At 39.2% G+C, this 20655-nt stretch overlaps 1 protein-coding gene and 1 long non-coding RNA gene across 2 annotated transcripts in view; one reads left to right on the plus strand and one right to left on the minus strand.

The window, feature by feature from the left end:
• Positions 1 to 13671, plus strand: LOC135462067 (17-beta-hydroxysteroid dehydrogenase type 6-like). The gene is made up of 5 exons (XM_064739420.1): positions 1 to 249; positions 8491 to 8703; positions 10639 to 10821; positions 11363 to 11495; positions 11761 to 13671. Exons 1-5 carry the CDS (start codon positions 33 to 35, stop codon positions 12131 to 12133), a joined length of 1119 nt encoding a protein of 372 aa, XP_064595490.1. The 5' UTR covers positions 1 to 32; the 3' UTR covers positions 12134 to 13671.
• LOC135462068 (uncharacterized) overlaps positions 9287 to 20655 on the minus strand; it is an 11660-nt gene continuing 291 nt past the window's right edge. The window contains exons 2-3 of the long non-coding RNA XR_010443427.1: positions 9655 to 9800; positions 9287 to 9479 (exon numbers count right to left, since the gene is read on the minus strand). This is a non-coding gene — a long non-coding RNA (uncharacterized LOC135462068). The remainder of the gene's footprint in view (positions 9480 to 9654; positions 9801 to 20655) is intronic.

Raw genomic sequence — 20655 nt, forward strand, 5'->3', positions numbered from 1 at the left:
GGCTGAGGATATAGGCCTACCTGGCATTTGAAATGGCGACCAGAAAGCTAATCGGAACAATCCTGGCCGTAGTAGCCTTGTTTACTTTCTTCTTTTCCTGGCATGTTTTGAGGTTGATCGGCTTGGAATCGTGGGTACCGGGTTGGCTGGTCTGGCTGAGCCTGGCTGGAGCTTCTCTCGCGTTCCTCCTGGGGGACGGCTCCACATCAGAGACGGTAGAGCCTCGTGGGAAGGCTGTGTTCATCACAGGTAAGTATAGCCATAAATCATCAGGTGTACATGGGAATTCACCCCTAACGTGCTGTCATACCATATTTGTCGTTTTAATGATGAAGATATCAAAGCGCGGCCGCACTAAAGGTGTGTTAAGATGTACTGATGCAGAAGATAATTAAACCATGAGATCCTCTCTGTATACCTAATTAAGAAACAAAAAACCTGGTTATATATACTGCTAGAATCATTTATGTAACGTTTAGAGCCATATGACTGGTCTATGATTTCCAGTGCATTTGTAATACGGTAATGTTGTTAGTATTTTATGACATTTATCCAACTAACAAAGCAATATTGTTCCGCGTGCCATTAAACAGGCTAGTTATACAGAATGGTCTGGAATGGGCTGGTTGTAGAGGACTATGGAATGGATTGGTTATACAGACTGCGGAATGGCCTGGTTATACAGATTATGGAATGGGCTAATTATATAGACCGTGGAATGGGCTGGTTATAGAGACTATGGAATGGCCTGGTTATACAGACTATGGAATGGGCTGGTTATAGAGACTGAGTATGGAATGGGCTTGGTTATACAGACTATGAAATGGCCTGGTTATACAGAGTATGGAATGGGCTGGTTATTGAGACTATGGAATGGGCTGGTTATACGGACTATGTAATGGGCTGGTTATACAGACTATGGAATGGGCTGGTTGTACAAACTATGTAATGGGTTGGTTATACAGACTATGTAGTGGGCTGGTTATACAGACTATGTAATGGCCTGGTTATACAGTGTATGGAATGGGCTGGTTATTGAGACTATGAAATGGCCTGGTTATACAGAGTATGGAATGGGCTGGTTATTGAGACTATGGAATGGGCTGGTTATACGGACTATGTAATGGGCTGGTTATACAGACTATGGAATGGGCTGGTTATACAGACTATGGAATGGGCTGGTTGTACAAACTATGTAATGGGTTGGTTATACAGACTATGTAGTGGGCTGGTTATACAGACTATGTAATGGGCTGGTTATAAACTAGCTAGTGTGTTTATTACAGCTTTAACCAGCAAGCATCTTTACGCTATGGTGGATGAGGCTTGAGCCTAAGATTAGATTCAGTCACTTACAAACGCTTTTCCGAGACCCTTAAGCTCACAGAAGACTTGTTGATTGACGAATATGAGATTAGTGTAAACACAGGCTGTGCTTACTGAACCTGGCTGACCGAGAACTGCATGAGGTATCCCAGCTGCTGACAGCTGCTGTTTCTGACAGTTGCCTCACATCTGTAGACTAAGACAGACTTTATGAGCCACCCGATTTTAATAGTCAACCATGAGAACAGTGTTTACGAACTCAATTGTTTGGTATTTATGCCATAATGTTTTACCCAGTGTGGTTGTAAACTGCATGAAGAATCTCCAGCAAGTGAAATATTCAGTAGCCTACATTATACCGACTCGAGTGGCGGCAGATCGAGGCACTTTCTCAATAGCGTCTCTTTTATCCCCACTCTAGTCACCTGTGTAATACTCAGGCATACACGCCTCTTTTATCCCCACTCTAGTCACCTGTGTAATACCTTACTCAGGCATACAAGTCTCTTTTATCCCCACTCTAGTCACCTGTGTAATACCTTACTAAGGCATACACCTCTCTTTTTATCCCCACTCTAGTCACCTGTGTAATACCTTACTCAGGCATACACGTCTCTTTTATCCCCACTCTAGTCACCTGTGTAATACCTTACTAAGGCATACACGTCTCTTTTATCCCCACTCTAGTCACCTGTGTAATACCTTACTCAGGCATACACGTCTCTTTTATCCCCACTCTAGTCACCTGTGTAATACCTTACTCAGGCATACACCAGAATTATTTTTTTTATAAATCAGCCGGTGCCCGATAAGAATCAGTGGTTGGTATAGACGCATCAATGTGTCGTATTAAAATAGTGAATGCAAACACACAGCTTCATGTAAAGGTTTGGGACCTGAGATGAATCCAAATAGAGACTTCAATTCTCAGCTTTGTAATTGTTGTGTGCTTGGTTGGCTTTTTGCATACTATGTATAACTGGTTATTTTCCAAGTTCACTTACGTCATTTAATGTAGAAAAGTTGATGACTTAATTGAGGCAGTTGTGCACGCGGTTGGTCTTAAGTACTTTACAGCTGGTTATGGCTCACAGCGCTCTTCTCAGTCACAATTACCAATTGCTACAAATTTGCAATTTTTCTCAGCTGCTTGACTCCTTCTTCGTCGTCGTAAAAAACAATATTTATCACAAATGTGTTCTCCTATATGTATGATCGTAATTGTAATGGGGAAAAAGCATTTGAGGAAATCATTCCCAAAAATCATTAGTACTTAATAACTATGTGTGGAAAACTGTTATGAACGCGGTCCTTTTTGTTCCTTGTTTTAACTGTTTTGACGCGGCATTAAAATCAAGTATATGTATCTTATCAAGAGGCACGTTTTACAAGGTTCATGGGAATCTGTGCTGCAGCTTCATTCAGTCAGGAGAGTTAAAACGAGCGGACGTTTTCAAACAGCCATTTACACGTTCTGTAGACCAGTGTGGATAGGAAGTTAGCGGCCTGTTTCCCACATCTGGAGAACGTTCCAAATGATCCCTGAAGCTGAATGGAAACATTCTCGCTAGAATAAACTACGCTAGAGTACTGTGGATGTTTATGACAAGCTGTGTTAAACAGACGATGTACTGTACGTGGATCTCATTAAACAGGCCTGTGTGGATGAGATAGCTGCAAAACGTTCGTCATTTACCAAATCTCAGAACTAATTTAATGAGCGCAAATATAGTTCATAAATGTACGCCGTAAAAATCGGCTACACGTGGGTAGAGCGAGACTTCTACACACTGCGGAGGGATTGTGTTCATTTGTTTTCTTTGGGTATAACACCCCTATCAACATCGCTTGGAATCGATTCGTAGAAAAAAAACATCTCGATTATTGCCATGATATTTGTGTCACACCCGCGGCATGAAAGAAACAGTTCGCCAAGTTATACGGCAAGACCAGTTCATACACACAGTGCCAGTTGATGACAAGGTCACCAGTTAGAAGGTTGTTTAGCCTCATCAGTTTTAGCTGAAGTTTGTTTGTCGGTTTTCGCTTACTGTTGTCCGGTTGGTCATTCATTCATCCCCACTACTTGGTCATTTCCTCCTATTATGTGAATTGTCAAAGTACGTCAAATCACTCATGCATCTAGCCAAGGTCGAGGGCCCTTGTTGAAGTATGACCTTGTCATTCTCTTCCAATTTCACTAGCGTCAGCTAATTTAGAAGACGTGAGGACTTAGAGTTAAGCACGTTTTATATTGAACACATGGAATGAAGCCTGAATTTGTGACATTGGTCCTTCCTGGTGCAGAAAAGAGCCACCCATTTCAAACCTTCGTGACCTTAACATTTTTCCAAGACCATTTGTGATATTTGTGGCCACTTTGTAAAAGCTATTACTCAGTCTTACGCTCCTTGAGACTCTTGTGGTGTGGCCTGAATAATGTTAAAGGGATCGTTAAGTTTCATGCCTACAGATAAACTTTAAAACATGTGGGTAAGTCTACTTATATATTGCTTGTTGGGCTTGGGGGTCCGATAGGGGATGTCGTGTTGACACTAAGTGACTTTCACTCGTGTTTCTGGATACCACATAACCGGTGAGTTTGGCTAGACTAGACATACAAGTTTGGGTTTGAAGGTACAGCTTTATTAAAAACATTGTGGTACAAACATGCATGCTAATGTCCCAACGTCTGTGACTTCAATAAGCTGTTTCTCCTATCTTCTTTTTGTTTGACCAGGAATATTTTAGTTGGCTTACATATCTCCCATGTAATCATTATCTTAACCTGTAACAATTCCTGCATCTGTTGCCAACGTTAATAAAACAACACACACACAGGCGCACACGCACGCGCGCTCACACACGAGCGCACACAAGCGCACACACACATATGCCCTCCGTGCCGTAGACTTTGCAATCTTAAAGGCCGACAGACATTGCTACACCCATTAACTGGCAAACACATAAGTTCATATTTTGGGTCACCGTTAAGTAAACGAAGGAAACACTTAAATATTTTCTTTGGAGTGTCTTACCAAAGTATATGAAATTTGGAGACATGCACTCCAACAACGAAAACCTTTGACCGGGAATGCTTTAGTTGGCCAAGCATGCAATGGGCCTTTGGGAAAATGTGTTTTGGATTATGGGGGCTAATCTTGCTTTTAACCAGCTTTTAAGTTGATAGTTCAATAAATTTTATTAAATTTTATGATCTTTCTGCTTCTGCAATTTCTTGTACGAAATACTTCATGTGCCGGTTTAACAGTTACACAGACAGTTAAGTACAATTATGATTTGTCCTGTGCAATTTATGTGTTGGAAAATGTCTTAGACGCTTTTTGTACATGAATAATCATATTAATGTACAATCATACGAGCGTGGACAGATTACATATTGTTAATTAAAGGGTTACATCAGGTGCGCTAGAAAATTCACAGGGAAAAGGCCACAGAATAAAAAAGTGTGTCTTCAACAAGGTCACCAGCGATACGTATCGACTTTTCACCGCTTCCTGACTATAATTACACGGACTTCCTAGGTGGGAGTGCATATTAACTGTTAACTGATTGTGGTTTTAAATGGGCTTCCTTAACAATGGAGAAATCTTTGTACGCTCTACAGAATAACCTATGGGAATGAAAAGATGCATATAGACTTCTGCATGGTTAAATTGTGCAATGTGTAGGTTCTGCTATTCAGTTGCCCCCATTCCTCAGACGTTATTTGTACGTGTGCATGCTGAATACATGGTCATGGTCATCATTAGTTCGAACGAAGCTAAATGGTTAGAATGATTAGTAATGAAAGTGAAAGTAGGAAAACCTCATATGGTTTTGACGATAGAGATGGCGATACCGTTTCCTTCCTAACCGTACGTCAGTTTTGTTGATGAGAGGACAACTTGATTAACGGCAACTGGAAAGAATGATATATAGTATATGGAATTGCTATGTACGTATAGGGCATTCTTTGTTCGACTGAGTTATCACATACAGGATGAATCAGCTTGCATACTATTACAGTGAGTATACTCACTTCACCAGTGCGGTATAAAACATCTCAAGTGGAGATTCCTTCAAGCGTTGGCGTGTTCCTGTGATCAGCCTACATCTCAGATAAACTGGGTCATCAAGGAGAGAAACAACGGCCAGGGGGTTTAACAGGCCATTCCTAAAATAACATGCCGTAACGCATTTTTTTTTTTTACCGCGACTATTGTTTTGTCATCTTAATAGGCAGTAATTTATATTTGAAGACAAATGTTGCTATATTGATATAAATATCATGACTGTACGCCATGTTATCTCTGTATGTTGTGGTTTTTCGTGCGGTTTGATAAGAGCTGCTCGGAAGTGAGAGTTGCTGATAATATATTCCGTTCAGGCTCGAGCCAGGCCGGGTACACAGCGTGCCATGTCGTAATCACAGGCTGGTACACACCAGGCTCACACGTAGTATTTACACTGGTGCTGTACTACACCAACCATATACACACATCCCAGTCAGTCAACACCCGTGTTTACACTTTTATGATTCCATTCTGATACAAAATCATAGAACAGGTAACCATCATTACATTAAAGCTTGTGTACATATACGTCTGTTGTAAAAATTTGTCGATGCAAAAAGGTGGAAATTCGAGAAATTCCGTATTTTTTTTTGCTGGTTAGACAGAATGATGGCGTCATTTGGATATTCGAGTTTATACAAAACATGAGTTGTGATGAATAAATTGTTTCTCGTTCTCTTTTTTATACCAATTAATTGACACAGTCTTTTGACCACCATTAATGCGGTTAATAGGAAAATAGAAGACAGGGATCAATATGAACCAGTGTTAAACGCGTTTAACCAAACCAGTGTTTTAATATGAGCAGTGATCTAATTAAAAGCGAGATATTTTAGCTCATCGTTCTGTTGTAACAAAAAGCTATTATTAACCTATCAAGATCGATACAATTACAAAGAGATACCTCGTGTACCACGGATAGGTATCCTGTTTATATGACTTAGACATAATTTACATTTAATATAGAGATGGGTTGTTTGGTTTTTGTTGCCATCTTGAACTACCGTTGTGTGTGATGGCCATGACAAATCCATTTCCCACAGAACCATTCCCAGTTTTAATTTACAATTAACTAGGATTTAGACATATAGATGGGTTGTTCCTTGATGCCATCTGAACTACCATTACACGATGATGACCTTGACAAATCCATTCCCTGCGAAATTTTCCATTTACATTGAACTACGAGTGTTATCCCATCATAAACTATTTCACAATGGCATTCTGTCTTTCAAATGAAAATACTGTTTTGATCATCATTGGCCAACACATTCATACAAACCCACCAAAGCCCACTCGCACGATGCCATCAAAAAAGCAATAACCCTAATCCGTTTCTTCATTCATCTGAATTTCCGATCTGCCTGACCAACACATTCATAGAACGTTTTAACAGATAATTTAACAAAACCCATGCATCATGCAGTCTCCTTATTCACATGCATTTTGGATCGGCTGCATGTTGTGGTGTAAGTAAAATAATTTCGAGTACGGCATAAAACACTAATCAGTTAAATAAATAGAAGCGACGCGTTACCTCGATAGAGACACCATTGCATGGTTTTTGTCCTCACAATTCATAGAATAATGCTTCAACACCGTGATATTTGTGTGGCGGGAATTGTGTAGGCCTATGCGAATACACATATTAATGTGATAATTGTGTGGTGTATATTGGGCGTAGAACACGTGGTTGTACTCTGTGATAAATAATGTCATAACTGCTGGTTACGAGTTTCTGATTTTACACCAGTGCACCCCAGTGTCTACTGTTGCCTTTGATGGTATGTTGTGAAATGCTGATGGCCATTTTCAGGCGGTAAAGAATGCATATAGCCTTGCCTTGAGAGCTCACCTGGATCGCCTTCTTCCATTTGCTAATAGGAAAGCAGATGATCAAGCTGAAGCTCGCCTTTAGTCGATCCACTAATGTATGCCTGTATATAAACCCAGTATGAGTCTAATCATAGTGTTACAGGACATCCATTTTAGACGCATGGGTTTATATAATAGGTTTAGACATACACCGATACCTGTAGCTATAAATACGGAACTTTTAGGGATTCCATGATTTACTTGCCATCTGAAATTAGGAGGTTAACCTGCACATCCGCTTTCTTCATCAAGTTTTTCAGAACTCAAAGATCTTCTACTTATCATATTTCCGCTAACGAGTAGATGGTTCCGTTATTTTGCTCGAATTACGTGTCTGCAATGAGCATTATAAGATAATTGGAAACATGTGTGCTAAGTCGATTTACGAAAAAGAACAGACGTAGATGACCTAAAAAACTGACTTCCGTAAATATCTATGGCGTGTGTATAACCATCCCTTTTTATTCAGACATATTTTGCAAATTGGTTTGAAGCAGCTTTTTAAGCTCGGTATTGTTATCTCTATGTGTATCTCCATATTTCAACTTGTGTAACTTTTCTGTTTATGAAAACATGTGGATGGTGGCATTAAATGTTTTACTGTTGTCTACAAGTTGTCGTTCTTTTAATACTTCCAGACAGTATTACCTTTATATGATACATGTTCAGTGATGCTGTTAATGGCACTTTTATGTAGCATTTATTTACTTGATTATTCTTTAACTCCATCCTCGAGAATGTTTCATATACATCATCATATACATATATCATTTTTTACATGGAGCAAACTGCATTGCTTGGGGTAATGAATGGGGTAATACATCTTTAGCAAGTCACTGACGAGCTTTCTCACAAGTGACTTATAGATGTGAAAGTCACACAAGTCGGCTTTATGAACGAATCTAGAAATTTCGATATGCACTGTTAGAACAATTGGCCAAATAATTTTCATACCTGTACTGCGTGCAATTGTGTTGTCTGGAAGTACATGTAATTATCGATTAGTTATCGTGTATACATCTAGTTACAATTTTTTTGTTGTCTGGAATGGCAGCGTACTTCCTGGAGAAGTTGTAATTGTAGATATTTTGGCCAAGAGTTATATTCCGTAACCTTCTGCTGTAGTTTTCGAAACGTGTCCCTTTCACTACACAAAGTCGAACAAAAATATAATGTTGTGCACCGTTAATTGGTGTGATCTTCGTCATTTCAGGCTGCGATAGTGGCTTTGGACATAACTTGGCGAAGAGGTTGGACAGATTGGGATTCACCGTTTTCGCGGGTTGTCTGTTTCCTGACAAAGATGGTGCGCAATCTCTGAAGAGGGAGACATCGGACCGCCTTCAGTTGATTCCTTGTGACGTCACAGATGATTGGCAGGTTCAACAAGCTTTGCACACGGTCACCAACAATCTTGGATCCTGTGGTAAGCCCCAACCCATGATTGTTAACTCTTTTTGGTTCCAAGAACAATGCAGGCATCCCAAGCCTTAGAGCAGACCTTAAAGGCGAACTGTACAGTTTTTGATCTTAAACGGAAAGTTATAAACGGAGAGTAAATACATGGTAATTATTGTGCTACATTTTTTTTTTTTATTATTTTGTGTAGACCTACGTATACATCTTTCGCCAGAATTACTGATAATACTAACGGAATTGTTTTCAAAGATTATTTTCCACAATACAATAACAGGAGAAGCGAAAAATGAAAGTGAAAATGAAAGTGTTCCTTTAAGTAACCAGTCGACGTCGTGTCATATGATTTGTATGATATTGCATTATTTTATGGACAGTTTAGGAAGCATCATCTATAGCCCTATTGCCCATCGGCAAGCAATACATTAATGTGAAATACATATTCCTTTCACCGTCCAACTAACATATGTAACTGGATATTGGATATCCAGCGTATCAATATTTCATCAGAGTGCCAAATGAAAAAACATCAAGTTTATTTCGTTACAAGCCCTACTCATCCAAATCATTCTGTCAGCCAGTAGTTTCCTTATCTTCACATTTACTACGGTATAAGATATTCCGCAGTTTTAGTCAGTTTACAATCAACAGATACATGTATCAGTAGGATGCGAGGCTGCAATGAACCCTTTGGGGTGCAAAAGCCGCAAAATTCATGTTCGTCAGCTCTGTGGTCGATGTTTCAACGTGATCAGCTGTTAATTAGACTCCATCTATAAAATGTGCCTGTATAAAATATAAAAGTGATATTGACTAAGGGGTCGTCATGTACAAATATGACACATCCCTCATCAAGGAATTTATTCTAGATTAGAGATATGCACCTTCACCTGCTTAAATAATTATTTCAATGAAATGATGATTTTTTTAAATGAAATCTAATGTTTCTAACTAACCTTACCTGACGCGGTGGCGTAGTTGTGAGAGTGATATCTTGTATAAGAGGAAGGAAAAGCACTCAGACTGGTAGACACCGGTGTCAGTGTAACTTGACGGGGATGGGAGTCGTGTCTGGTGTCTTCAGCGGGATGTTTCAGTCAGGCAAAACTATAGATATGTCAAACAAACAAATCTAACAAATCTTATTTGCCTAATATTAGAATAATGAATTGCCGAGGCGTGTATGGAGCATGGAAAACATGCAACTTAACACCAGGTTAATGTCAAAATAAACAACAAGCATGAACTTTTTCACTCATCTCTTAAGATCTGAATCGTCCAGCTTACAAGACTTAAATAGTAGGAGAAGTACTCAAAAACTGATGGTTATATTTCACTGTGTGACTACGTTCATCATGGGCATGGATTCTGCCATTCCATTAAAGTACTGATTAACTGGGTATTAATTGCGGCAGTGGACATTATTCCATCTAGGGATTTATTTTCCATTATTATTTGACCAAATTGTGCGTAGTTCAACTTCTTTTTTGAACTCATCAGAACATCACTACAATACTGACTGCTTAACTTAAAATAGCTTACACCGGTCCCGATGGCTCAATTGGTATAGCGTCCGCTTTGGAGGCGGTAGATCCAGGTCAGTCTTGGGTCGGGCTACACCTAAGACCTTAAAAGAGGAAGTTGTAGCTTCCTTCTAGGCGTTCAGTATTAAGTGGATAGTGCAACGAGTGGTTGACCCGTATCAGTATCATTGTTCGGGTTAGACAGCTTACTTATCTTTCGTAAGTCGTCCAGTGAAGCAGCACCAGATGAAAGAGCGGTGGTAATCCGTCCTGCAACAAGGAGGCACATTACATTACACGTACATGTCTCTGAGGACTCCTTTGTCGTCATGTGACTGAAAAATTGCTAAGTACGACGTTAAAACCCTAATCACTCACTCACTCCTAAAATAGCTTACACGTGTGTTACTTTTTCGCTATAGAGTTATGGGCCTTGGTTAACAATGCCGGGATAGCGGTATTCTCGGAGATTGAATGGTGTACAGTGCAGCAATTCCAGCGTCTGCTTGATGTGAACGTGATTGGGGTAGTGCGGGTAACCAAGGCTTTTCTGCCCTCCATCAGACGATGTGGTGGCCGTGTTATCAACATAGCCAGCCTGGCAGGTAATTCATCAATTTCATCTTCTAACGGCCTGAACAAGATTGTGTCACTCTTCCTAACATGGAACGACTTTGGAAATTGCAAGGATTCATTCGATTCTGGCTTTTCAATTAAAAATAGCTTTATCGATTAACTATGTCCATCTGCTGTACAGTGTCTACATCATACATGTTGCACGGTTTTATGTGTCAATAAGGTTTGTCATGTTGCTAAATTGCGAAGATGTCGTCGTAAAAGTTTTGTTGCCATGAGATGACTATCACATGACCACCAATGACAGAAACAATTCTAACACACGCTCTGTGCAGGACTGCTCATGATTACGCTCATGAAATATACAGTGATTTTGGAACGCGTCAGTGTACGTCGTAAGCCTAATATTTGATACTGTAATGATTCGGAGAAACATTCTCATCACTTATTTCAGTTTTACATCATATTGTTCATGATAAACTACACACTATAGCATTTGTCACCATTTTCCCTTTGTATATAGTTGGTTTGGATTAGCAGTTAATTCCATGAGACTGCTTGTCATTACAGGGCGATTTACCATACCCGCCTTTACTGGTTATTCCATGTCTAAAGTGGCTTGTGTGGCCTTCTCAGATGGGCTACGCAGAGAAATGGATAAATTTGGGGTTCGAGTTATCACAGTGGAACCCGGCCTTTACAGGTATGGTGTCTTACATAATTCCTATTCTGTCAATTCTGACTGCATTGTCGCAGATTAATTTGATTGGTCAGATTGAATGTGTGGCTAGTTCTATGAGACTGAATATACTATTTTCTTAAGAAGAAACATGAAGGTCGTTTTTCTGTCTCTTGCATTTGCTTAAATCTATTCATTAGGTTAAAGAACTCAAACCCGAAACATTCGTGTTTCATTGTCTTCTCCTCATCTGTCAAACTTGCACTGAACATAAAATCAAACATTTCAGAACACCCATCTCTTCGCCGGATTATCTTGTCGATATGAACCGGAAGAACTGGGCGGAAACACCAACCGAAATCAAGGAGGATTATGGGCAGGAGTATTTTGACGCCTTTCTGAAAAACCTCAAGGCCCACGTGAACAATGCACGTCCTAACGTGGATGAAGTGATCGATCTGATGGTGGAGGCGGTGGTGACGGAGGACCCCAAGACCCGCTATGTGCCCTACTGGCTGTCTTATATCCGCTCTTCCATTATCATGTACCTTCCTACGTCACTGGCCGACAGATTATTCAAATCTTACACCTGTAAAGCTGAAGTAGCACGCACACCCAAAACGCCAAAGACGCCTAAAGGTGGAGAAAAGAAATTCTTTTAGATTGACGACAGCCATAGAATTAAGGCATATGGAATTAAACAGGCCTATAATGTTATTCGACGGCAGCATTATCGTAATAAATGAAAAGAATATCAACAGCAATGACGGAATTTTTTTAATAAAAATGCATTGTAGTTTTATTTCTCGCCACAAGAAAAAAAAGGCTTTTAGAATCATTTATGCTTTTAATATCTTTGCATAGCGGTTTTACATTGTTAGGATGACGTGTTTATCCACCAATATCTATGTGTAGGATATTTTAGTATAGTTATGTTAAGCTCCCTCCATTTTAAACACACGACGCCATGTAACGGTTACTCATTTGGACACGTAATGCGTGCTTTGAGGCAAGAGGAACTCTCCTGTGTATAAACCTGGCCCATGAAGCCATAGCATACTTTACAATAGCCGGCAATAAATGTATGTGCATTTGAACAGACGAGCTTTGTGGTCAAGGAACCATGATCATGGCACTATATCAAAAAAACGGAATTGTAAAGACAGCAGGTGGTTTTAATGACCAGTTTTGTTAAATGTGTGTTTAACTCATTTACAGACAGTAAAGCTTTAAATAAATTTAGTAAGAAGTATGTTGGGTGTAAATTGTCGTCCTCTGTACGTCTGTCTTGTACGAAGTGTAATACAGATAGAGGATTTCCAAGTTTGACCAAGCGAGGTGGTGATCTCAGTTAGCATTTTATCGCGTCACTAATTTGTTAAACTTGTGATATAACGTTTTTGTGTATTGCTGCTTATATTTTTCAAGTCATGAGATGTAGCTGATGAATAGCTTTTCGAAACAGATATTCTCTGGAATTCACAACGGTGTTGACTACAAGGAGTCAGTATCTCATTTATTCGTTCACACTAATGTAATATACGATATTAAACAAATCGACTGTGAATCTGACAGCTTGCATCAAACAACCAATATATTACCTTTCGCTGGTATATGTGTAAGAATGCGTTAAGAGGTGGCCGAGTTATTAAGGTGTTCTCTTTGGTTGAATCAGTCTTTCTCTGTTCTCGTCCCACTAACAACCTACTAGTGTTAAGTATCCTTTAGCGAAGTGGACTTTATAGTTAAAGGCTTACTTGTTCATTGTTCATTGTTATTCATAAAACCTACCTCTCGGGGCATATTGGTGGCTAATTATAGGTAGTCTTACGTGAAGTTCCACAGTCTTCCACCAGTATATCACACGTGGGAAAATTCGTTAATAACTTAACAAAGATCGGTGGTTTAATCTGTGCACTCCCGTTGTCTCCACTCGTATAAGGTACGACGTTAAACCCCAAGCACTCACTCACTTACTCACTCCACTCGTATAACTGACGGCCGTCGTGTGAATGGAATATTCTCTTACATTGTGTCGGGTCACCAAACAAATGCATCTTAAATATACACCGACTGTTCATTTTATATTTACAATAAGGATATAATTGTAGCCTAAAACAATGTATTTATGTATTTCGCTTTAGAAAGGCAACACTATTCAGAAAAGTCAGTTTGATATTAAAATTTTTTTCTGAAAGTTTTTCTTGTAGTTTGTTTGTACTCATGAGTCAGCGATGGTAACGCCTACATCCTCAAGTAACAGTGTGGTTAGTACGATAGACAGGCCATATCTACACTCTCCTGTTGATGTTAGTACGATAGACAGGCCATATCTACACCCTCCTGTTGATGTTAGTACGATAGACAGGCCATATCTACACCCTCCTATTGATGCTAGTACGATAGACAGGCCATATCTACACCCTCCTGTTGATGTTAGTACGATAGACAGGCCATATCTACACCCTCCTGTTGATGTTAGTACGATAGACAGGCCATATCTACACCCTCCTGTTGATGTTAGTACGATAGACAGGCCATATCTACACCCTCCTGTTGATGGATTCAGGACCGTAATAGCACTCATTTGCAGAAACTAACGTAATTCTGGTTAAATAAGGCTGTTTGGGGGTGGGGTGGGGGTGGGGGGTGGGGGGAGGGGGTTACTGCTAACAGCTTATATTTTATTCACTGATACATCTTTAGAATGAAAATTTATTTTTAAAAATCCGTTTAATGTTTTGAGGGGTTTCATTCAGGAATTGTTGAAAATCTTGACTAGGCCGAATACTTTGTAAGGTGCATTCTTGTATTGCTCCTTACTGGCGTTCGTAGGTATCTCATATTATTGCTGAAATATTAGGTATCCCGCATGGTTCCTGGAGTAGATAGGCGTACGTTCAGATTTTGAAGGTCAAGGTTGGTTCTGTACTAATTCTTTCTGCGAATCGAACATTTAGAGCTGTATCATTGGGAAATAACGGGAATCTCACGCATCCCTAATGGCCAAGCGATCCTCCGCCTACTTAATATAACCTTCTGTGGCGGACCTGCTGTTATATCTGACGGTTGTTTTGGAATACATTAAAGTTCCGTTAGAGAATAGATAGACACTGCATGGTGGTAGGTGCCATCAGTCAGTGCTTTATGCATGTGAACAGTAATCCATGTCAATCATCTAGATGTTGGATGTCATTGCTGATTATTATTGTTTAATTATTTGTCCGTTCGTCCGTCCGTCTGTCACACATTGCACTAAAACATATGCACATAACCTCCATTTAGATCGTCTTAGCTTACAAACCTATTGTATGGGAATGTCACGTTGAGAAGCCCGTCAAGGACCCTGTGTATTGAGAGTTCTATAAGAAGGGATGGAATCAATGGCAAGTTATTCTAAAAGAAAACGTTTCTGAGAAACTGTACATATAAACGATGTTCAGCATATATTTGGGGCGGGAGGGACAGTGGGAGCTAGATGTTATGTGTGGGCGTATCCAGTGTGCTGACTGGAACAGTGTCTTGTCTTCATCGTGCTGCTTCAGTGTAAAGGTATGATAAATGTGGCTCCCATGGACCTTCTTGCTGGAAGCACCATCATGACATGACCAATTCAAACTACATTACTTTTAAAAGCAGTATTAAACCCGAGGGTTTCGGTTATTTCATAGATTTAATCAGATATATGAGTTCCCAATTTAACGTATTTAAACGATCACGGTTAATAAGAGCTACTTCTCTGAGGCTACCTGGTTGAATGGTCTAGATAGTTGACCGTTATTACTCGCGATTAGGTGCCTGACAAAGGTCACTTTTTCGAAACCTGGGGTGGTCTGGACAAGATATCAGCACGAGAATGGGTGCTATATCTAGAAAGTGTATTCACTAATAACCTGATACTACTAAGTCTGATTTTGCCCTAGCATGCCCCCAACCATACCATCATTCAGATATACCTGTCGTCTGAAATGATCTGGTTTTCACAACTCCGAATATATGCTTGAATAACTCTGAAATTCGAACAAATAAATAAGAAATGCAAGCACATGTATAGGCAGGCCAGCGCAAGTAATAGATGTACATGGCAAGTAATAGATGTAGAAACAACTATCATGAGAAGGAAAGTTCGAAACTGCATCTGGAATACAACGATGTAGAAATGAAAGATTTTCTTGCCTTTTCTTATAGCTTTTCTCCATATCACAAAATTCAGTTTTTTACCTAGACACATATGTATTTACCGGAAACTGAAAGGGGCGTTTTTATATTATAAGTCTGTGCCTGACAGTCTTGTCAGGGTCAGTTAACTGTGCAGTCAGATGTTAATGTGAATAAATTACTGGCTCCGGGATCACGAAGCGATCTTAGACTTAAGTCAAAATTTTAATCATGAAGTTTGGCATGTTCCTTTCCGTTATGTCAGCTGAAATTTGTTGTACAATAAAGTACCCTGAACTTACGTCGTCAAGAAATATTTTGACCTTGTTACTCCAGAAATATCAATTATAAAGTGATTTGAAATTTTGACTTCAGTATAAGATAGCTTTGTGATTCCGGGATCTGCTGCTTAAAAAGATCCATAAACCAATTAAAATTAAAGCCTGAACATTTTCTCCGTATTTGTACATATTTTCCTTCAGTATAGATAAATTAATTGTAATAATTTTAATGAAAGGTGAAAGATATTGTTTCAATTTCATATATTTTCTCTCTAGCTGTGTATGCATCTATAACATCCGAAGACTTGCAACACTACCGTTAAACGAAAATGTTGTGAGTATGGAGTAAATTGTCAGTATTGATCCACCCATAAATAATGTGCGCTAGGTTTGGCTGAAATTCCCACCCGGGTTGTAACAATTGTATGCGTATCAGTAGAAGGTTGTGTTATCTGTAGCCGAGTTGTTACCACCAATGCGATGGCTGTGAGTTCAAGCACAGCTCATGCAAGCTTCCTCTCTGGTCGTACATGGGAAGGTCTACCAGAAACCTGTAGGTGTTGTCATGGGTTTTCCTCGGGTTCTGTCCAATTCTCGTTTACCATCATCCTGGTGGCCGTCGTATAAATGATATTTTCTCGAGTACGGCCAAAGGGACCAATCAAATAAATAGGTAAGTATTCATAGAACAGCGCCAGCACATTCTTATTATAGGTGGTTTCAGGAAATGGGATTTATAAGCCTGTACAAAGTACGTATATACACAGAGGGGTAAAATATGACACCACACAGAAGAGAGCGCAATTACCACCGAAAGTAGCACACAAGAGATGATGTTTATTGAATAATTTAGCATAACAAATTATGTCTCGATTTTGGGCACCGGTACGGAGAAAGCTATATGCGTTATATGCGCAGGAGATGACATTTTGAGATAACATATGAGTAAATCTCAGACCACAATTTCCAAAGGCGGTATTTATACTCATATCGGACTTAAATCGCAAAATTTGAAATAGGATGATTGCAGAGCTAAGAACAATAGAGTTCCCCACAGTTAATGTCTAAACCTTTAGAAACTGTAAGGAACCTTTCTCGCGAGCGAAGTCCACCCCAAAGTCCAGTAAGAAAGAAAGTACAGATATAATCATATATAATTATTTTGTGACATGCTAACACTACATGCAGGCTATGAATAATTTCAGTGATATTTTGTACACATTTATGCTAAATGCAACAACACTGCCACATGCATGAGCCATACCATTGCCCGCATTTCAAGGAGCTCTATAGCCTTTAGCCCTTCTGAACTGGAACCAATTGGTCAGCATGATCAACAGCACATCTTCAATCAGATGTCCAGCTCGTTGCGAAATCCAAGATGGCCGCTAAAGGAGTAGTAAAGACAAGAGCTGCAAAACAGCTACAAGGCCATGAATCTTCAGTGTTCATGTGTATTTGCCTATGCAATTCTTAACACAATGAAGCTAGTTACTTCTAAGAGAGAGGGGAGGCGAAAGGCTTTAATGATCAATGCAACCATTTCAGCAAGTTTATTGATAGTTACGATAACGTGAATATGGATTAAATGCCATGACCGTTCTTCACAAACTGACAGAAATACCAAACATTTGAAACAGCCTAAATTACGCTGTTATGCTTTTGCAAAACCGCAAAGGTCATCTTACTTTCTGGGATACTCTTGCATATATGTGTTTGTGCGTGGGGATTTACGTCGTACTTAACAATTTTTCATCAGACGAAGTATCATGCCCGAGACACACCATCCAGTCACATTATACTGACACCTGGCCAACCAATCATGTTTGCTTCCTCTAACCACTCAGTACTGAGCACCAAGCCAAGCAGCAAAAAGTGTCATTTTTAAAGTATCTGCCGGTATGACGTGACCCGGATCTGATCTTGGGTCTTCCGAGTGTGCGGGCGGCGCTCTAACCATTAATACACCGAAGCGGTAAAGACAACCTTGCAAGTACTGGACATTGAATGTGGAGAGTACCGGTAGTTTGTTTAGCAACATATAGCAGCACCTGGAGCCTCCGTGGCCTAGTGTGATCGTTGTGAGTTCAAATTCAGCTCATGCGGGCTTACTCTTCGGTCGTAGTTTCAGCAACCTGCGGATGGTTGTGGAATTCCACAGAGCTCTGCACAGTTTCATTTCACCATATCATGCTGGCCGCCGTTGTATCAGTGAACATATAGCAGCTCCTCATGCAGCTAGAACAAATTCCTTGCAGAAAGATAGCCCAGACTACTGCATCCGCAAATATAGACTACACTGTATTTTTCCAATTATCTCGATCTCTTTTGAAACATACTAGGCTCCTCCATTATCTACATGTACAGCGTATCACCTGTTTTTCAATGACGTCACCCGAATGAAGAGTTCGTGTCGAAAACAAGATTATGGAGTTTAACATTTTCCGTGTAATAACTGATATGGACATCCAACGCATCAATGTGACTGCAGAGCTTGTGGTGTTATGTATGACTGACTAAATGAAATTTTTTCAGTGAGCACGAGTTCTTTCAGAAAGTATACTATTTGTACTATTTCCACTCTCACTTTGTCAAACGCTTTCCCTGTATGCAGATGTAATTATAATTATAGTCAGTATTTACAACAGTATTTATTAATTTATTTGATTGGTGTTTTACGCCGTATTCAGAATATTTTGCTTATACGACGATGGCTAACATTATATTAAAGGAGGAAATCGGGTAGAACCCACCAACATCCGCAGGTTGCTGGTAGACCTTCCCACGTATACGACCGGAGAGGAAGTCAGCATGAGCTGAACTCAAGGCGATCACATTGGTGATCAGTTCCATCCCAACCGTATGGTATAGTTTTATATCTGTACCGAATACTACTACGTTATGGCGTTATACCGAGTATAGGGTCTAACGTTCCAAAGCAGTAGTAACACGCGCCTGGCTTAATTTCCATGACAACATATATCGCGAAGAAATACGACTTCACAGCCCTGCGATGGCTTTGCTAATTGTTTTCTGGGACAGTTAGATTTAAATGCTGAGTTGAAATAAAAATACCAATTGGACATACTGCGTCAGCGGTTATATTTGCCCGCGTAGTAAATTATGTATGCTAACGGTAACCTACTTTATGTATTTCCAAACTCGTCATCCCTTCTTGGGATATTTTTAAAGGTTGAGAAAACTTGTCAACGTCAGATGAAAGAGTGTGAAAAGTTGTTTGTGAATATTGTGTTCAATATTTGTTTCGATATTTCTTTAAAGACATTGGATATTGGGAATAATTTTTGTATGGTGGGTGTTTCGGAGGACTTCATGGTTATTTTGTTTAAATTGCATTATAATGTTCTAAACGAGGATATAATTAATTTAGTTGTGCTCAAATTTGGTCTGTAACAATGATGTTTTAACAGAATTTTAATCATGTATATAGTTTAATTTATGCATAAATATTATCGTAATACAGGTTAAACACAGTTTGTGTTTAGACGTGAACAACAAAGATACATTCAGATACAGACGTAAACAACAAAGATATATTCAGATAAAGACGTAAACAACAAAGATACATTCAGATACAGACGTAAACAAAAAAGCTACATTCAAATACAATTATTCGTCTTAATTGTATTACATCTTTATTAAAGACATTATTATTCCAGGGCGATATATAAAAAAAAGGTGGCCCCAAATAACCATCATACAAACATATTTTCAGATACTCTTTCCTCTTGAAAGAGTAAATCGAAAAAATATCATGTCCATTTACAATTTTTCATGCTCTTACATCTGAAATTTACGTCATTTTTATGCTTTCTTCTCCTTTAATATCCAATTTAAGGTTAATATTTTCTGTTTCCTACATTTAAATAGGCCCAGTCTCTTGAGGATAAAGGTGGCATTAGTATTCATATCGACACAATTATTAAGGTCACCATATTTGATACGATCGAATTACCGGTCTTGGGCTTTATATTTGTAATTTGATCATTCACAATCATCCACAACTGGATCCACTAAAACTACTTAAAAGTAACAGCTAGTCAGAGTACTGGTAACTAGTAAAATATTTCTGCATGCAGTATAGTGGTGGAACAGCATGATATACAGATGGTCAGTATGGAGATACAACTATAATTATCGAGCTGTTCAGTGACAAAACGACATGTACATTTATGTCTTCTTAGCCTGAGCCAGAATTTATATCATGTGGAATAATGTAGCAAAACAGTTAGGCCTATGTAATATAGCAGTTGCATTTGTAGGTCATCATACAATGTCTTTTATGGTAATAAGGTAGGTCACCTTGGAGGTTCTACATGTTAGTGCTTTGTTGATGTACCGGGTACACCAGGGACATATCCAGGGCATTTTTGGCGGATACTTTGTCATTTTTTTTACGTCATCCAAATATTTTTGTTTTCATAAACTAAATGAGCCCCGTGATTCAAAATGGGTCAATTGTTGCTTACCACAGTTTTGTCAATATCCATACATAATTAGGTCGAGTTGTCTGATCGTAAGATCAAAAGGGCCTTTATCAGTGTTACATGGTAGGTCATGCTTTGCTGTTGACGATTAAGCACCTTAGATTGTATAGAAACTTCTATTCTTGTGAAACTTCAGATTGTTGTTTATAATTGTTCAAACCATATGCTTAATAAATTCCAATTGCTACGTAGGCCCGTATATGTAATTCAGAAGCTTTCAACATGCGATTGACATGT

The sequence above is a fragment of the Liolophura sinensis genome, chromosome 1 (genome assembly GCF_032854445.1).
Source record: "Liolophura sinensis isolate JHLJ2023 chromosome 1, CUHK_Ljap_v2, whole genome shotgun sequence".
Lineage (NCBI taxonomy): Eukaryota > Metazoa > Mollusca > Polyplacophora > Chitonida > Chitonidae > Liolophura > Liolophura sinensis.